At 42.8% G+C, this 17,622-nt stretch overlaps 2 protein-coding genes and 1 pseudogene across 2 annotated transcripts in view; 1 reads left to right on the top strand and 2 right to left on the bottom strand.

Moving 5' to 3' along the window:
• Window positions 1–17,622, bottom strand: part of LOC124861450 — a 700,723-nt pseudogene that overhangs the window by 334,707 nt on the left and 348,394 nt on the right.
• LOC124861512 (protein NLRC3-like) overlaps window positions 1–17,622 on the bottom strand; it is a 737,509-nt gene that overhangs the window by 489,765 nt on the left and 230,122 nt on the right. The gene's annotated exons all lie outside the window — the stretch shown is intronic.
• Window positions 1–17,622, top strand: part of LOC124861393 (zinc finger protein GLI2-like) — a 65,007-nt gene that overhangs the window by 36,271 nt on the left and 11,114 nt on the right. Inside the window, exons 4-8 of the mRNA XM_047355120.1 lie at window positions 4,341–4,543; window positions 6,174–6,368; window positions 12,839–13,040; window positions 13,463–13,655; window positions 16,792–16,899. Of these exons, the coding sequence (XP_047211076.1) occupies window positions 4,341–4,543; window positions 6,174–6,368; window positions 12,839–13,040; window positions 13,463–13,655; window positions 16,792–16,899 (901 nt within the window). The remainder of the gene's footprint in view (window positions 1–4,340; window positions 4,544–6,173; window positions 6,369–12,838; window positions 13,041–13,462; window positions 13,656–16,791; window positions 16,900–17,622) is intronic.

The raw sequence follows: 17,622 nt of genomic DNA, 5'->3' as shown, positions 1-17,622 counted from the left end.
TTCTCTTCCACTGTGACAGCTTCTCTTTGGACCAAAGCAAACTAAAAATATTTCAGCTGAGAAAAATAAAGTCTTGAAGTGGACCATCTCTTCACGTTCAGGGACTTGATGGACGTTTCAATGACTTACCTAAAGCTCAACAAGGCTGTTAGAAGGAGTAAGAGTAGAACCAACAGGTTCTTTCTAAGGAACGTCAGCTTATCAGTGTATTGTTGTGTATTGGAAGTTTACTGACATGAAAACACACCTTGAAGGAACTAAAGGTGTCTTTTCTTTGATCCTGGATCTTAATCTTCTCTAACAGAAACAGCTCTGGCTCCAGAAGGAAAGATGCAGTTTGGATTTAATTTAGAACAAACGCAGACCAGAGATGGGGTGTAAACTAGTCAGTCTGCAGGCAGTTGAAGAGTTGACTAGGTTCACCAGATGGTTTCATAAATGGTGGTATCAGCAGGCTGTCCAGCTTTATTTGGAGGCCATGGAGGAGATCTGACCACCTGCTGGTTCACGTACATGTCTGATATCACTGAAGCTTTTCTGTAGACTCTACCGGCACTCAGGTTGCAGGACCTGAGACCTGACCTGGACTTGTGAGCTAAAGACTCGAGACCTGACTCATAGTTTGTGTCTTCAGGTTCATAAAGCATCTTTATCTCACATTTTCAGGTATGAATTTAAACCGGTCAGCAAGGCTCGTTTGAGTAACGGATTAATGTTGTCCCCTTTGAGTTACCATGACAACCACTAGTGCTAGAATAAGTAGTTGCAGTCGAGCCACCAGGTTGCGTTTAATTTATCAACCAGGGATGACTGTGGAGCCTGTGCTTTTATTGGTTTATGTTGTTTTAGCATCATGAAGGTCACACCGATGTTTCAGGTCACTCAAGTCACTTGAGGTCACTCAGGTCTCTTTAGGTCACTCAGGTCACTCAGAACAAAACAAATTGAACTGTCTGATGTCTCGTTGTCTCTGTGTTAAGCTAACATAATTAGAAAGACACCAACAGTTCTTCAAAATAAAACCACTTCCTGTTTGATTCAGTCAGAGTCAAACTTTTTTACCTGGTTTCCCATAATTAATAGAACATTTGTTTTTAGTTGGGTTCCTCATTACAGTTTTACAAGATAAAACGGATCCAATATTAATTATTAGTTATTGGAGACTTGGACTTGGAGAAAATGACTTGTGAACCTCTGCTCTCTGGTAATGAACTACCCCGTTTTTATGAGATATGTAGCTGTTTTATTGCTTTAATTCTGACTAAATGAAGGTTGATCTGTGAAACTCTCACTGCAAACGTCCACACACTGAAAATGTATCAGAATGAAGGAGATTCATGAGAGCACCGTTCCTCCTTCTCTGAAAGAGCAGACATGATTTGCAGCTTTGTGTTTGTTTGTATCTGGGTCATTTCTCAGACTGCAGCAGGAGGAAGGCTACAGTTTGAGAGATTTGCTTCACACGGCAGACCTGGAAGCCTACAGTGGGAGTTCATTCAGCTGCATGCAGGATGCGTGATTTATCTAAATCAGAGCGCTCCCCGGGCCCGACACCAGAGACGGGAAGAGACGCGGGTCACTGTCATGCTGTAATTCATCTCCAGTGTCAATGGCATGCTCACAAATATATACAAAAATACTCACCCAGTGTGTACAAGGACTGCTTCTCAGATTCATGAAGTTATGATTATTTTTTATGGAGATACAGCCAAGATCCCAGTAAGAGCAGATGATCCAGTCCAGAAAAGAGATCAGTTTTGGTGCTGAACTTTAGTTAGTTAGTAACTATGTAAACCTATTAATTAACAAGTTAAAGAAGTAAACCCACCTCTCTATGTGACATGCAGATGATCCACCCTGACCCTTCATTTGTGGGGTTTAAATGTCTTCTGAATGCTTGGAGGACCTCTTAAGTCCCTCTGCTGCTGAAAATTCAAACACTTCATTAACTGTACAGATGTTAGCAGCTGCTGCAGTTGGGCCATAATGAACCAACAGAACCAAGCAGCCGGAGCAGGAGGGAAAGGTAACGTCTGGCAGGAGGAGTGAGAGGCGTCTCGCCTCACTTACCTCATTTCATCCCCAATCATGAGGAGGAAAATGTGTTTTACATATTTCAGCCTGCTTCACATCATCCAGACACGTTTAATTCAGACATCCAACAAAGACACAAGTCAGGATTTGGGCTGAACTTTTCAACAAAAACTTTCGCTACAGCCGCTCTCGCTCCGGGAACCAGAGCTTATTTTAGGCTGCTGGCGCTACGAGGAAGGTTTTTATCCTGGTTGTTGAAGGAGATGAAGATGTCTTTTAAATAATGTGTGGAGGATCTTGGAGGCAACAAATTGTCTGTCTGAGGAGTCACAGACTGGTGTCTGAAGACTGAATTTGGTCCTTATACAAACGTTCTGCATTCCCTATAGTGACCTTTGAAGACATCTGCTGCTAATGTCTTGCTCTAAAGACATTTTTCTATCCGTTGACATAAACAGCCCACAGTAACTACATAGTACTTGCTCCTGTCTCCAGTTAATGTTGCTTTGACTAACTTTTCCAATAAGAAGAAGTTGATTCAGCACCAAGAAAAGTAGAAGAACTTTAACTTTAGGGGTTTTATTGGTTCCAGTCATGGAAGAAACATAAAGCAAAGCTTCCAGACTGGTTGTAAAGACAAAAATGTTTATTCTGCTCCCATGATTCAGTCTTTGACTTCTGGACCAGCTTCTTGTGATGGTAAGCAGACCTTTATAAACTGGATTCAAAGAGGGACGGTGCTCACCTGCAGGCTGTTACACGGTGAGAGCATGAATAATTCCCACAGACTGAGGGGATCCTTATGTTTCTGGATGCAGAAATCAGATCTTTATCTGCTGCATGGAGAGAAAAACATCATCTCGACCACGGCTTAATCCAACAGCCTGCTTTCGATAGACTCCTTGGATTTTAGATGACTGAGGATGTGCATTTAATCTGGTGGTGAGGTAACGGACAAGTCATTTGTTAGACTGAGAAATTCAGGACAACAATGTGAGTTTGATTTGCCTCATAAAATCAGCTGCATCATCCTCCATCTGCTGCATCTGATTGTTTTTTAACTAGGTCTCCAAGCAAGAACAAGACAGATTCCTACTTTAATCAAGTTCAAACTACAGAAAACACAGAAAACAGCCAAGACTGAACACATGTTCAACTAAGACAATGCAACATAAAGCCCAAATCAGAGCAACGTGAACCCAGACAAAGCTCTAAACCACATACCAAAGCCGAGCCGTGCTTATCTAGACTGTTCTTCAGGAAAGTGTGATCTGCACCAGCACAAAACATCTTAAATCCTAAAAACAAGTTTAAAAGAACTTCTTAATGGTGGGAGCAAAGCAAGATCCGGAGCAGTCCAAAGGAAAGTCCACCACCTTATGAAAGCAGAATGTACCAACACCAGAACTTTATTTATAAAATACAATGCAGACCAGAAAGCCCAGCAGATGTTTAACGGAACCAGCAGACCTCCAACAACTAACAGTCTGAAGCAGACTTTAAATCGGGACAAAGTACAGAGGAAGAACAAACTGGTGAAAACCAGGACAATCTGAGGCTTTTTAGCAGTGGGACTGGAGGAACCTGTTCCAAAACCAGAAACAGAACCTGCTCTAAAACAAAGCTCACTTCAGTTGAACTGTACAAATAAATGTGTTCGACCAAACCAGTTCTTAATGGTCCGAAACCAGCACCAACATGGCCAAAGAAGCCTCAACCATACAAGCCACAATAAGAGACCAGACTGAAGCATCCCTGGTTCTGAAACTGCCTCCATTAGAACTAAACCAGTGCAAAGCAGGACAAATTGGACCAAAAAACTAACAAACATGTGAGCAGAACAGAACTTTAGACAGAACAATGAAGGATGTGTGTGTGCAAGGGTACACAGAACCACAGTGGATCTGAAGAACCTAATGGACCTCATTCAGATCTCCGTAGGGTTTGATCCACTGAGAAGACAGCTCTGTAGTTCTGAAGCTTCTGAAGGACTGGTCTCTCTTCTACAAACTCAAACAAATATGTTCTTCTCCATATAACCCAACACAAAACATCTGAATGTGATGCGGAGAGAAGCTGTCAGCTTGCATCTATAACCTCAGTGAACTATGCTGGTCCAGAGGATCATGCTTGCAGATGAATTGCTGAGTAGACATCCTGTAGGAGGTGGTGGTGTATGAAAGTCTGATCGTTTGTGGGCTGTGAGGTGGAGATGTTCAGCCTGACCTCAGAGCAGCTCCTGTGTTTGGTTTCAACCAGACATCAGTCAGTGGAGGTTGTTTAAAATGCTGATCTTTGTTTTCCAGCCCGGCAGGACTGACGGCCAGCCCCGTCATCTCAGACATCTCCTTGATTCGCCTTTCGCCCGCTTCCATGGCAGCCAGTGAGTCTCCGTTCAACCCGCCTCACCCGTATGTCTCGCCCCACATGGAGCACTACCTACGCTCCGTGCACGGCAGCCCCACCCTGTCCATGATCTCCGCGGCCAGAGGACTCAGCCCGGCAGACTGTAAGTTCCCCAGTTTAACCAGTTAAACCACAAATAGGTCTACCAGTTCGGTAAAACACGAAACTCTCACTTTATTTTGAAGATTCAGCCATATTGTCTTGTAGCTGCTGAAGATCCAGAACCTTTCAAACCTGATGTTGGGTTTTAAGTTCAGGACCTAGTATAAACCATCATTTACAGTCCATCAGCCGTAACGAGGCGATGCTCTAAAACTTAAATACACGTCCACAGCTCAGATCAGAGCGTCATATGGCAGGGAGGATATTTAAGAAGAAGAAAGAATGCAAATAGCTCCCAGATAGAGCCGCGGACCTCGGTTCTAGAGGCGGACATGATGTAGGTGATATTCATCTTCACAATATTCAGCAGAGCAGGACATCCTGTTATCGCCTGGAGTTTAGGATCTCTGATGTCCTGGAAGTACTGGAGAAAAACGGCCTTTCTAGATATAGAAATAAAACATGATTTAAAAATAAACATATGGAACCACTAAACAATTAGTGAACCGGGATATAATTAACTTAATGTTGGTTTTCTGGGTCAGAGCAGCTCAAGATTTCACCTGTTTGAATCTTATGTTGTTAACTGAGAAGTTTTTAAGGTGGAACCACCCTGACAACATCACTGAAATCTTTAGGGTCCAATTTAGCCTCTTCAGGGCCACCACATGGCATTTAAATATGGCTGCCAATGCTAGTTTTACTCACATCTAGAAGTCATGTTCTGGTTCCTGCATGTTGTTATTGTTGGTTAGAAACGTTACATGGTCTGCTTTCAAGACGCAGCTCCAAACAATCCAAACATCAATAACAGAATGTGACCTTTAACCCCCAACAATACTGTCTGGCATGGCTACAAGCTGCTAGTGGCCAAGCTGCAATTCACTAAATGGCATTTATGTAAGTGTATGAATATATGTGAGCCTGCATGTTAAGGTAAACCTTGTGTTGATCAGAGGAAACCCTGTTAAATGTGACCTTTTGCACCCAGTTCGGCTCTTTATTCGTCCCACTGTGAAAAAGAAACGTTCCGATAAACCAATGAAATCCAGAAGTTATGGAGAGCTTCAAGCTGAAGATGACTGGATGGAAACTTCTGACTGGATCTGTAGGCTGGTGCCGTTTTCTGAGCATTTATGAGTAAAAACGGCCAAATTTAAATCCAATATGGCAGCCATTAAAAAGAGTCTGTTTTGGTCTGTATTTTCCAGAACGGAAATAATTCAGAATTTTCACCACTGCAACATCAGGAGCCTTGATGTTGTCTGCAGGACCAGTTAGGAACCCAACTGGGACTAAAACTGGAAAATAAAACCAGAGGCCCGGTTTATAATGAAAGTCTTATTGTTGCCGACATATTTAAACGTCTTTTATTGGGTTCAGATGTTAATGTTTTCCTTCCTGGTTGTTCTGTTTACATGTTATGAGAAACAAATCACTATTTCCCTTAAAATCCCTGAATATCAGACCGTTCCAGACTGCCAGCCTCATTAACATTAAACGTTCCTCAGAGAACAAGCTCTCATTGAGAACCACCTCTAGATCTGCTCTAATACTGTATCTGCTCCCCCACCATCCTTCTCTCCTACCTTGCCTTCTTCTTCCTTTCCTTATCTCCTCTCCTCTCACAGTGGCTCATGAACATCTGAAAGAGCGGGGCCTGTTTGGTCTTCCTCCACCTCCACCTCCTCCTCCTCCAGGAGCCAGCGCGGCGGAGTACTACCATCTGATGACCAGCCACCGCAGCCCCTACGGCGAGCTGCTCATGCAGGGGCCCGGGGCCGTGCCTGGGGCCCACCTGTCTGACTACATCACTCCCATTGACGGTGAGCCACAGATCTAACAGAGTTTCCTGTGAAATCCAGGCTTCAGTTTGTAGAACAAAGATTGATGAATGAAAGTCCTCCAGAATCGGAGCAGCTGGGATCAAATGATCATGTTTACATTCCTTCATGCCTGCTTCATGCGGTGGGTATGGAGCAGTATTTCTCCCCGCTCAGCTTCCACCGGCACTGAGGCGACTGTGGCTCAGTAGGAAGAGTAGTCGTCTTGCGATCAGAAGGTTGTGGGTTCGATTCCAGCTTCCTCCTGCCATAGGTCGATGTGCACTTAACCTCAAGTTGCCTACCGATCTGCGTATCGGTGTATGAATGTGTGAGCGTTAGTGAGTGCGATTGGGTGAATGTGTCTCTAGTGTAAAGCACTTTGAGCGGTCTGTATGACTGGAAAAGCGCTATATAAGTTCAGTCCATTTCCATAAACATGAGGGACTTATTGTGACACCTCCAGCTCGGGTTGCAGCAGGTATACTCCATCTTCTGCCGGCCCGCTTTGATCCGACACGTTGCTCGCCACCTTAAAAGGGTGTAGATGTCTGAGAGGGAGACTGATGGTGGATGGAGCTCCAACTGATGAACACCAGATAGTTCCCTCGGTGTTTCCTCCACGTGACGTTCAAACTCTTGCACAAAGACCAGTTTCCAGATGAAACAGTCTGACGCCGACAGGCTGAGAGGAATCTCTCGCTGCAGGTTGAACTTGTAAACGTTGTGAATGAACTTGTTGTCTTGAACTTGTGTCTCAAGGCAGTCGGCGGAGGAAACCCAGCCAGCCAGACTCTGTTAAGCTGTCAGGGCCTGGTCTGCTGCAGCTCTGGCCAAAACAAACCAAGAGCCCGCTTGGCTCCGTCTCCCCGAAGTGTCATCAGGAAGTTATTCAGAGAGGCGGTTGCAGAGAAAGAGCTATAAGTGGACAAAGCAGCGCCCTTCAAGAATAATAATGGCTTTTATCAGCTTTTAAAATCCTTTCAGATGCTCAAACCTGCACAGTTTAGCAGAGGTTAAAAAATGACGATATTTAGATTAGTTTTATCAGAAGCTCTCTTTAGATCTATAAAGCAGCAGCTGCTTTAAGTCCTTCATCAAGTGACGGTCTGATAGCTTCTAAAGGAAGACAGGCAGTGCCATACAGTTTAAATTTGAGGCCTAATCAGTGAACCAAGTGATTTGTTTGGGAAAGGAAGCGTTTTAATATTTATAAAGTGATAAAATGGCCTAAATTAGATATGCCTTAAAAGTATAGTTTTTCCACAAATAAAGTCGTTGTACTGATGTTGAGTCGATCAGGTGTGAACATTTTAAACATTAAATATCAGTGTTTTCTCACAGTTTTTCTGTTGCTGAGGAAACTTTAATGAGGTTTAATGAAGCAGAAGGAGCTCTCTAAAGGAAACTTTTAAACTTTTTAACCAATATCTCAGGTCTGAAGCCTGACTTGCAGGATGAAGGAGCTAAGAGCTTGGATTTCAGAAGGAAAGGGTCATATTAGTTCTGGACATTAAGGAAAACATCTGAACATCTAAGAGGGCAGTGGAGGAGCTCTTTAATGAACTTCCTGTTTCAACTTCCTTAGAAGAAACAAACATCCATTGACTCTGAATCACTTCACACACTCTCCTCCTGCCTCCACCCAGCCTTCCCAGCGCCGGCCGCTGATATAAATCACAACGGACGAGTGGAGGAGGAGGGGAGTAGAGGAAGAGGAGCCGGGTTTTCCATCGGTCCATTTATCAGTGGAAGTGGCACATTAATAAACACATCTCCCCAGAGGTGAAAGGAAGTAACAGAGATGAATACGGCTGCCAGCTCTGAGCGGCGTCGGCCAGGCAGCACCATAAAAACCCAACACCTGATCTCCTGTACCTGGGCCCGCCGTCACCAACGCCCTGAGCTCAACTTCAGCTGCTTAAATGAACAATTAGAGTCCCATGACACCCCCCCAACAAACCCGTTAATGTCTTCAACACTAAACCTGCCAAACTGAGACATCCCCTGAGAAACAAACCCTGATGTTCTACTCGTCTGTGGATTTGTTACATCATTATTTAAACTCCATCCATCCCTTGATGAAGACTTCCTCCCTCCTCCTCTATGAGTCTCCAAGCACCTGCTTCTAAACATAACATGTTGGAGACTTGTAATGCAGAATGTTCTCAGAAACAACGTAGGAGGTGCCATCCATTAGGACGGCATTTAAAAGCAAACTGGAATGGATCCATTGGGGAGATCATCGCTGGTCCATGATTGAGATGAACAACCGACTGGATGGTTCTGGACTCCCAGAGACGGGAAATTAAGGTCTGAGCTGCACCAGATGTCATCCCTAGACATTTAAGTTGTTAACCATGCATGGAAATATTTAACCCGGTAACCTGTTAGTTGAGTTTATCTGCTTGTGAGTTAAAGGAACTGTACTTCTAGCAGGTAAAGTATCACCTGCTGTATTTGACTCTTTATGGATTCTTGTATTTTTGTTAAAAAGAAAAACACTAGGAATAAAAAAGCTAATTGAACCAACCTGACGTGTGTAAACCAGCATTAAGATTAACCACATTTGGTTGGAAAACCAAGCCACACCTACCCCTGATTACTGCCAGACCTAAATCACAAGAACAGAATCTGTCTGACAACATGAAGTAGGCAGAAAGATCTCAACACATCAGGACCTGATCTAAAGCAATTCAAGATGAGAAACAAAGTCCCTGACATCTATCAGTCTGAAAGGACTCCAGAGAACCTCAGTGAGAAAAATTATCCACACAAGGAAGAAACTGGGAACAGTGGAGAACCTTCAATAACTCATCCAGGAGGTCACAGAAGAACCCAGATCCAAAGCACACCAGGAAGTCAATATGATGATTTGGGATGATTTGGCCTAGTCAATGACCTGACTTAAATCTGGTGGTTTGACCTTACATTGGCCGTTTGTGCAGGAAGATTCTCCAATTTGACTAAAATAAATCAATTCTGCAAAGCAGAGTGGGTCCAAACTCCTCCACAGTGATGTTCAGTACCTTGGCAGCTGCTGCCAGCCAGTTCTTCAAATTAGGTAGTAATTACTTTTCCACATAGGCCCAGATTGGTTTAGATAGATGTTTCCATTAATAAATGAAATCGCCATTTAGTATTTATTCACATTAACATTTTTAATTCTGCAGGTTAAAATATCCTGAGTGTTACCCTAAAATAAATGCTTAAATATCAACCATCCTTCCATAGATTCTACAGAAAATCAACATCATATCTGCACGATAAGCAGCAACAATATAAGTTCAGTTTGTTTTATAAATCCAAAGTCAAATGAAAGTCGCTGTTTTTTAGTTGTATTCCTCCAAACTCACTGATAAACTCCGTTATCCCTCATGCTCTGCAGGGAATTAGTATTTCCGTTCAAAGTCCTTGTCTGAATTTACATTTTAGAGCTGAAATCGATCAGATCGCTCTGAATACATTTCCATGCAGTACCAAATCAATTCCCAGTAAATTGCCCTCATTTAGCATGGTGAAGTACAGCCCAGAGGGTTGATGTTTATCTAAAGTGATTAGGGGGATTATTGTGGAGATATTGATTATTTATGTTTAAGTTTAATGGGGTCAGATGTCAACGCCGTGCTGCTCCGCCGGCTTTCAGACACAAACATTTTACTGAATTTGTTCTCTTCATCGTCTGCATATATTTATTTATAATTATCAGTTTTTCAATACAAACAAATGCTCCTTAATTGTAACTTAAAACGTCAGTCAGTCAGTCAGTCATTTTCTACTGCTTATTCCATAGTGGGTCGCAGGGAAGCTGGTGCCTATCTCCAGCAGTCTATGGGCAAGAGGCAGGGTACACCCTGGACAGGAACTTAAAAACGTTTTTACTTTAAATGGTTCCTTTGTTCATATTTGACAACCATATTAAGTCTGTTACTAAATCAGCTCATCATCATCATAAAAACAGATCTTTAATAACCAACCAGGCTGCTGCCAGAGTCCTGACCAGCACCAGGGAAACAGATCATACCAGACCCGGTTCTTAAATCACTGCCCTGGTTGGAAAAGGATAGATTTGAAACCTGCTGCCTCAGAGTTCCCAGAACCAGAACCAAACAAGGCGAGCCAGGATTTAGTTTCTATGATCCGCTCTGGAACAAACCTGAGATGGTTCCTTTAAATCAGAACCAGAAACGTTTTAGTCTACAGCAGCTTTTGATCAAAGAATCTCAGCATGAGATTGAAAATTAAATTTGGTTTTAACATTTCAAGTGTTTGATGCTGAAACTTCCCTCTACTCATGTCAAAGTTTCTCTCAGTTTAATTTAATCTGGTCAAACCACTGAGCTCAGCTCAGTTTAGCATTAAGGTTGAGCTCAGGTACGATGTCATTTTATTTGCTCTTGTAGTGCTGGAGTAGTTTATGTCAAATTATTGCCTAATAACCCTGTAAAATAAATTGCAATATGAAGGGTAAAAAGAGACTAATGTGTCCAGGTGTCTACATAGTGAGCTAAGCAAACTATAACCAAGTTAGTCTGACTAAAGTCTATAATACCACTATAAAACCATAACACTCACAGGTGGGTTTAAGGGATAAATTGATCATTTTAACTCCAAAAAGCAAAAAAACTTTGATCTTTTTTATCAGCTGGTTGGATAAACACAACTAGAGGCTACCAAGTTTTCTCTTTGCTTACACTAGTTACATAATTAATCATGTCAAAATGTCTTGAAGCTTGCTCTGTTCAACACAACTCTTTGAAATATTCGGATATTTCAGCTGAAATAAAGGCTGAAGATGCAAAAAAAAGACGTGTAATGTGACCTGAAAATGGTACGAAAGGAAACTGTTTGCTTTAACGTCGAGGACTTGAATTAAAAATGAGATTTAATTGATTTAAATCTAAAGAAAACACAGAATACAACAGAAGGTAGACAAATCTGGGTAACATAAAGGATCTCATAGGGTAACAATCAGTTTTCAGTGCATTATCAAACAGCTGAACTCGTCGCTCCTCTTTGGTTGAATCTGTGTCAGTGTTCCAGGTTTTAGCCAGATGTAGGTCACTTCCTCACTACAACACAGTATCTCCATGAGACCCGACTTTGTTCTCCAATCCACTCTGCCAGGTTCAGTTTCCACCACTGTGGACTGACTGAAGACTGCATGAGCTTCCAGATGCTCTCCAGGTCTTATTGGAAGGGTTGCTGTGTGTCTGGGGGAGGCAATAAAGGCATCGATATTTCTGCCTGCTGAGGCAACAACTTCCATTCCAAACTAGTGCTGGTTTAAAAGCCGACGAGGAAGATGGCGCTGTGAGGAGGAGGATGGCTTGTTGAATTTCTGAACTCGTTTTTATTCACAGTGTTTAGAGTCTGGGACGTTATCAAACAGGCTGAATAAAACTGGTCTTTAGCAGGACTCTTCATGACATACAGTGCTTAGGGGAACTCTTTTAACTGAGATGTGTTGGATCAGGGAAACATCCAAAAGGTTAAAGGACACCTGATTTAGAGCTTAGCGACTGTGCTTAAGTCAGAGTTTCTTCATCACATTTTGAATTTACACCACAGGTATCTCAATGACCAACATGTCAGAGTAAAAGTTGGAATCCCCTCAATAAACCAGGCATGAAGTTAAATTCTCAGATTCCTAAAAAGATTAACAGTCATTCATCTACCAAGCAACTCCTCCAGGCTGTCGTAGTGGAAGAGAAATTCTGTTACTTTTCTGGTTGTACTTCTTGACAACTGATTGTCATAAACAATCTTTGCATGTCCCAGGCTGAAGAACAATCTTACTTCTTCAAGGTATAGATTCAACAAGGTGTCGAAAACACTGCTTCGAGTTGTTGGTCCTGAAAACTAAAAGGCCCAGAGTGCCAAGAACAATCTACCAAACCATGACACCACCGCCACCATCTGCCTGAACCACGGATAAAAGGGAGGATAGATGCTTTCATGTTGTTTACTCCAAATCCAGACTTGGCCATCTAAATTCTTAAGCTGAAACCCAGACTGATCGGACCAGGTAACAATTGTATAACCTGTTATTGTCCAGTTCGGTGAGCCTGTGAGAACTGTAGCCTCAGTTCCCTGCTCTTCACTGACAGGACTGGCAGCCAGTTATATAACCAGAATTATATTCTGCATACCTTGCTTGTAAAAGCAATGAAGTTAAATTTCTTGTAGCTGCTTAAAGCTATAGCTGGTTTTGATATTGCATGCCAAAATACCTCTGAAACACCAGTGAATAAAAACATTGTTGCAATATGTTGTTATGAGAGAACCAGACACATCATCAGCGTCCACCAATCTAAATAAATCAATCAATGCAAGTGATACAGTTAATTTTTTCATCCATTCCTGTAACTCCACTGTTTCTTCTGTCTTGAGATATTTTGCTCCATGCCAGCTTATGGTGCCTACAGGAAACTACATTTGAACATCCCGACCACCTACCTTTGTGTCCACAGTGTCACGGTTCTCCAGTCCCAGACTGACGCCCAGACTCAGCAGGAAAAGGGCATTGTCCATCTCGCCACTGTCTGATGCCAGCATCGACCTCCAGACCATGATCAGGACCTCGCCCAACTCCTTGGTGGCGTACATCAACAACTCACGATCCAGCTCAGCTGCCAGCAGCTCTTACGGACACCTGTCAGTTGGGGGACTCAGGTACACCAACCCACCTAAAAAAAGACAGCGTGATGGAAATCTGTTATCCTTTATCTTTCCTTCCATTCTTCTACTTTGTTGGTTTTCTTCTCCCTGTCTGTTGTTCTTCCTCTGTTCATACATTGTTTTTATTTCCTCTGCCACTTCTTTCCTTTCCTTGCTTCACAGCCATGTCATTCTTTCCATAAACTCATTTATTGGCTTCCTAATCTCGCTGCCTGCTGGTGTCTCTCTGCATCCTTATTCCAGACATTTGACAATTTTGGTCATCTTTCCAGTCATTTAGCTTTCTCTTGTCTTCTTTTATATTTCTAATGCCTTTCATATTTCCATGAATGTACTGAGATGTTTCTCTACTGTTGTTGAATGAAATTCCTTATAACCCCAGTGACTATTATGATTTTCTCTTTCATATGCTGCAGCCCGTCATTTCCCTTCCCTCATCCCATCAACTCCATGGCCTACCAGCAGCTCCTGTCCCAGCAGCGGGGCCTCAGCGCCTTTGGTCACAATCCGCCCCTCATACACCCTCCACCTACTTTCTCCAGTCGCCAGTCAGGCCTCAGCCTCTCCTCCCTGCCCACTTCCACCCACAACAATGATGTGTCATCCAAGGTAAAGCAAAAAAGCCCATTTTACATGAAATATGGAAAACTTTGGTGTAATTTAGGTTTGTGTACAGTACTGTCTCTGATTACTGTTTGCATGTTTCCTTTCTGATTTAGGCCTTAAGTAACCCCCCCTCCTGGGTTTTTGTACTGCCAACTCCTAAAACAACCATTTATCCAAGCCTTGAATCTTGCAGCTCCAGTTACCAAATGTTTGTTCTCACTGTAGATTTTGTTTGTCATCATCTCTTTTGATCCCAGTGCCGTTCAACCCCCCTCCAAACTCAATCTCAGTGTTATGGTTTGTGGTGCAGGAGCCCCCCACCCTCTCCTCGGAGGCAAAGTCTCAGTGGGGGACATCCATGATTTCTTTGCTCCTACGCAGTTGGTTTTCATATTGTAACCTGTGATTCAGTCTGAATATAATGTGAGGGCTGAGCGGACGACTGGAAGCCTGAAGAGATGTCAGCTTAAAGGCCGACAGAAGATAAAGCCAGTGCTTCTGGCTCAAAGCTTAAAGCACTTCAGAGAGACGCTAAAAGGCAATTCAATGAGACAGAAACCAGACTATAAAACTAGCAGGTAGTGGTCTCTAATGGAAAACTTTGAGACTTCATATAGTACTGTTAAAAAGTATTTGTCCTCTTACCAAACACATTTTTATTATCAGGCAGAGATGACATGAGTACATAGAAAATAAAGTTTTCATGCATTTGAGATAACTGGCTGTGAGTCTCTAGCATCACTGTGGAAGAATTTTGACCATCTCATCCTTGCAGGATTGTTTTAATTCAGAAACACAAAGGTTTTCTAGCAGAGCTGTCTGTTGGAGAAGGTAATGCCACTGTGATGTCACAGCATCTCAGTCAAGTCTTAACTTTAACTAGACCACTTCAAAACCTTTATTTTGCTTTTTGAAAAATCCAGAGGTGGACTTGTTGGTGTGATCATGATCCTGTAGTTTAACAACATCCGACAAACGTTCTCCTTCAGGATTTTCTGCTAATTAACAGAATTCATGTCTCCCATCAATTATATCAAGTCACCTTCGAGTTCCTTTTAGTCAGTAGTGGTGATAGCCTTAACTGGGGTAAACGCAGAGCTTCAGATGTTATTCAGGGATGAGTTGTTGATGTTCTCTTGGAGTAATCTTGGTAGGCCAGCAACTCCTGGGAAGGTTCTGGACTGTTCCATGGCTCTCCGTGTGGTTCTCTGGAGTCCCAAAGCCTTAGAAATGACTGTAACCTTTTCCAGACTCATAGATGTCAGCAACTTTGTTCTTTATCTGTTCGTGAATGTCTTTAAATCAAGGCATGATGGGGTCTTTTAGCCTACTTCATGTTGTTAGATAGATTCTGTTTAAGTGATTTTGTGATTCTACTGGCTAGACAGTAATTTTGCCTGGGTTTGGATGGTGAAACTGAACCAGAACTCTGGGTCATCTCAGTTTATTTATGATTTATAGATGCAGCCAGGTTGGTATGGAGAGCTTTTTTCCTCTCAGAAAATGAAACAATAATTCACGAACAGCTTTTTGTTTTATGTGGGTTATAATTATATGATATTTAAGTATATTCTATGATCTGAAACATTTAAGTGTGACATAACACAAAAAGCAGAAGACATGTAACAGAAATACTTTTCATGGTACTGTATCAACATCTTATTCTTCCTGGTTATGGGTTCCTCTGGAAACAAAAACCAAACGTGTTTTGTCTGGTTCCTGCAGCTCTGCTTTCAGCTACTTTGGTTTTGCTCAGAGGTCATGACCTTTCCTGCGCCATACATTGCCTTGCAAAAGTATTCATACCCCATTAAAAGGTTCATTTCCTGTTTTATTTACACTATAATGCTAGTTTGTGTCGGTTCTTCACTTAAAGTGTAGATAAACAGCGCTGAAGTGTACCCAGGGAAGCTAAGAGGCAAAGCAGAGCCTTTGCTACTTTGTATTTATGCGGTTTTGGTCAGTACCAACCCAGATGTTTATGGCTCATTTTGTGCCAGACTTGATATACAAAGATTTAATGTAATCTACTCCGGCTCTTATGGTTTAGTCTATGAAAACTGTTCCCATGGAAACAAAGACTGCGCACGGTGTTTAAACAAATCTGCTAATCCTCATTTATGATGGCACTTTGAGGAGCAGATTAAAGAGGATTAGAAAACAGGTTGTAGCAGAAAAAGATGAGATTATCAATGAATCATCAGCTGTAAATATATGTGTAGATACTGAATCATAATGCTGACTATGACTGGAGGTACAAGGTGGGAGGTCTAAAGGACCATTTCCTCCATTGTAAATATTATATTGTGAAGTCTGAGTCATTGTTGAGTTCATGTTCTTCTTCCTCAAACACAGAAAGAAAGCACACACCATCTCAGGTAATGCTAAAGTAACAGATTCTTTATGGTTGAGAACATTTTAACGCTGCCACTGGACCACTGAGAAGCTCAAAACACACAAGCGATGATCCAGATTTGTTCTGTGGGTTTCCTTTAAAAACCAAGAGTTAACCTGCTGCTGGTTCACCTCAGGCAGGAAGTCACTGAACCTGGATGGAGAACATGTGTGAAGTCAGACATCAGAACTTCACAACGTCCGATTGGATGCCCTTTGGCCTCCAGAACCTCAGTTCCTCCTAACTTTAACAATAATGTCCATGATGAGAACCTCCCGTTCCACCATATCCCAAAGAGGCTCTGTAGACTCTGGTGACTGGGGAGGCCGTTAGAAGACAGTGAACACATTGTCATGGTGATGATTTCAGCTTTGTGACTAGGTCCACGAACCTGCTTGTAGCACAAATCAGAAGATGGGTCCAGTGTGGTCCATAAACAGATAGACATGGTCAGCAACAATACTTAGCTATGCTGTCATGTTTAAACAATGGACAGGTGGTACCAAGGAGGCTCAGAATGAGACAAGAACATTTCTCCCACACCATGACATCACCACCACCAGCCTGAACCAGGCTGAGGTGAGGACCCAGTGCGCTCGGTTACATTAGTGGGAGCAGTGGGATTAGAACCCAGGACCCCAACAGACCTCCTTCTACAATGCAGCAACTCCAAAGGGACATTTACCAAGTCAATAAAAAATGACCAGAACCTTCACACTGATTTATCACTTATTCTGTTCTCAGAATCACGGAGGAGACTCTGCTGTCAGCAGCACGGTGGATCCCATCAACAAACGGTCCAAAGTGAAGGCGGAGTCGGATGGACTGAAGCCCGGATCTCCTCTGTCACCGGTACGATGGTCGTTGTGCTGTATTGGTCCTTTAAGAAGGCCCGTAGAACGGGGAATGTCGGGGAAACTTTGGGTCAGTTTGGAAATAATGTTCAAGGCTGATTAGAAACTTCATGGTAGAAATGTTGAGGGGTGCAGAGAAGAGCTCTAGATTGAGTTTTGATTGTGGAACTATTCATAAAGACCGATTTAAGCTCTGGATGCTGTTTATCAGGCTGTGATCCTCCAGGACTGTGGCATCTGGGGCCCCGGGAGCCACCGCCTCTGGTGACCTCCATGTAAAACTAGTCTCAGATAAAGAAAAACTCCACATGATAACAGCTTTGCATCCATTTGTTTGGTCCCCCCCCACCCCACCTGTCCCTTCCTGACCACAGTAAACTGTGCCAGAGCACTTCATTTTCATGAAATATTGGCCCGGCTTTATTGTCATCTGAGGAGCCTTTTTCTTCTTCTTTTGACAAATTTGCGGCTGCTCTCTGGTAGCGAGGCAGCTTTGGTTGTGATGCATGGGGACGGCGCTGAGCGCAGTCGTCTTGGGGCCACCAGAATTGATGAAGAGAGTGTGTGTGTGTGTGGGGCAGAAACAAACATGCTGCCGTCAGCACATTGTGTTTCGGTGTGTAGCTGCAACTGTCTGCAATAGCTTTTTTTCTTACACTTTAGTCAGAATTTAGATGCCAAGTGGGAGAAAATAAAGCAGAAACAAGAACCTTTATTTTGG

This window comes from Girardinichthys multiradiatus, chromosome 24 (assembly GCF_021462225.1).
Source record: "Girardinichthys multiradiatus isolate DD_20200921_A chromosome 24, DD_fGirMul_XY1, whole genome shotgun sequence".
Classification (NCBI taxonomy): Eukaryota; Metazoa; Chordata; class Actinopteri; order Cyprinodontiformes; family Goodeidae; genus Girardinichthys; species Girardinichthys multiradiatus.
The sequence above is the reverse complement of the archived record's forward strand: the minus strand, read 5'-3'. Positions and strand labels throughout refer to the sequence as shown.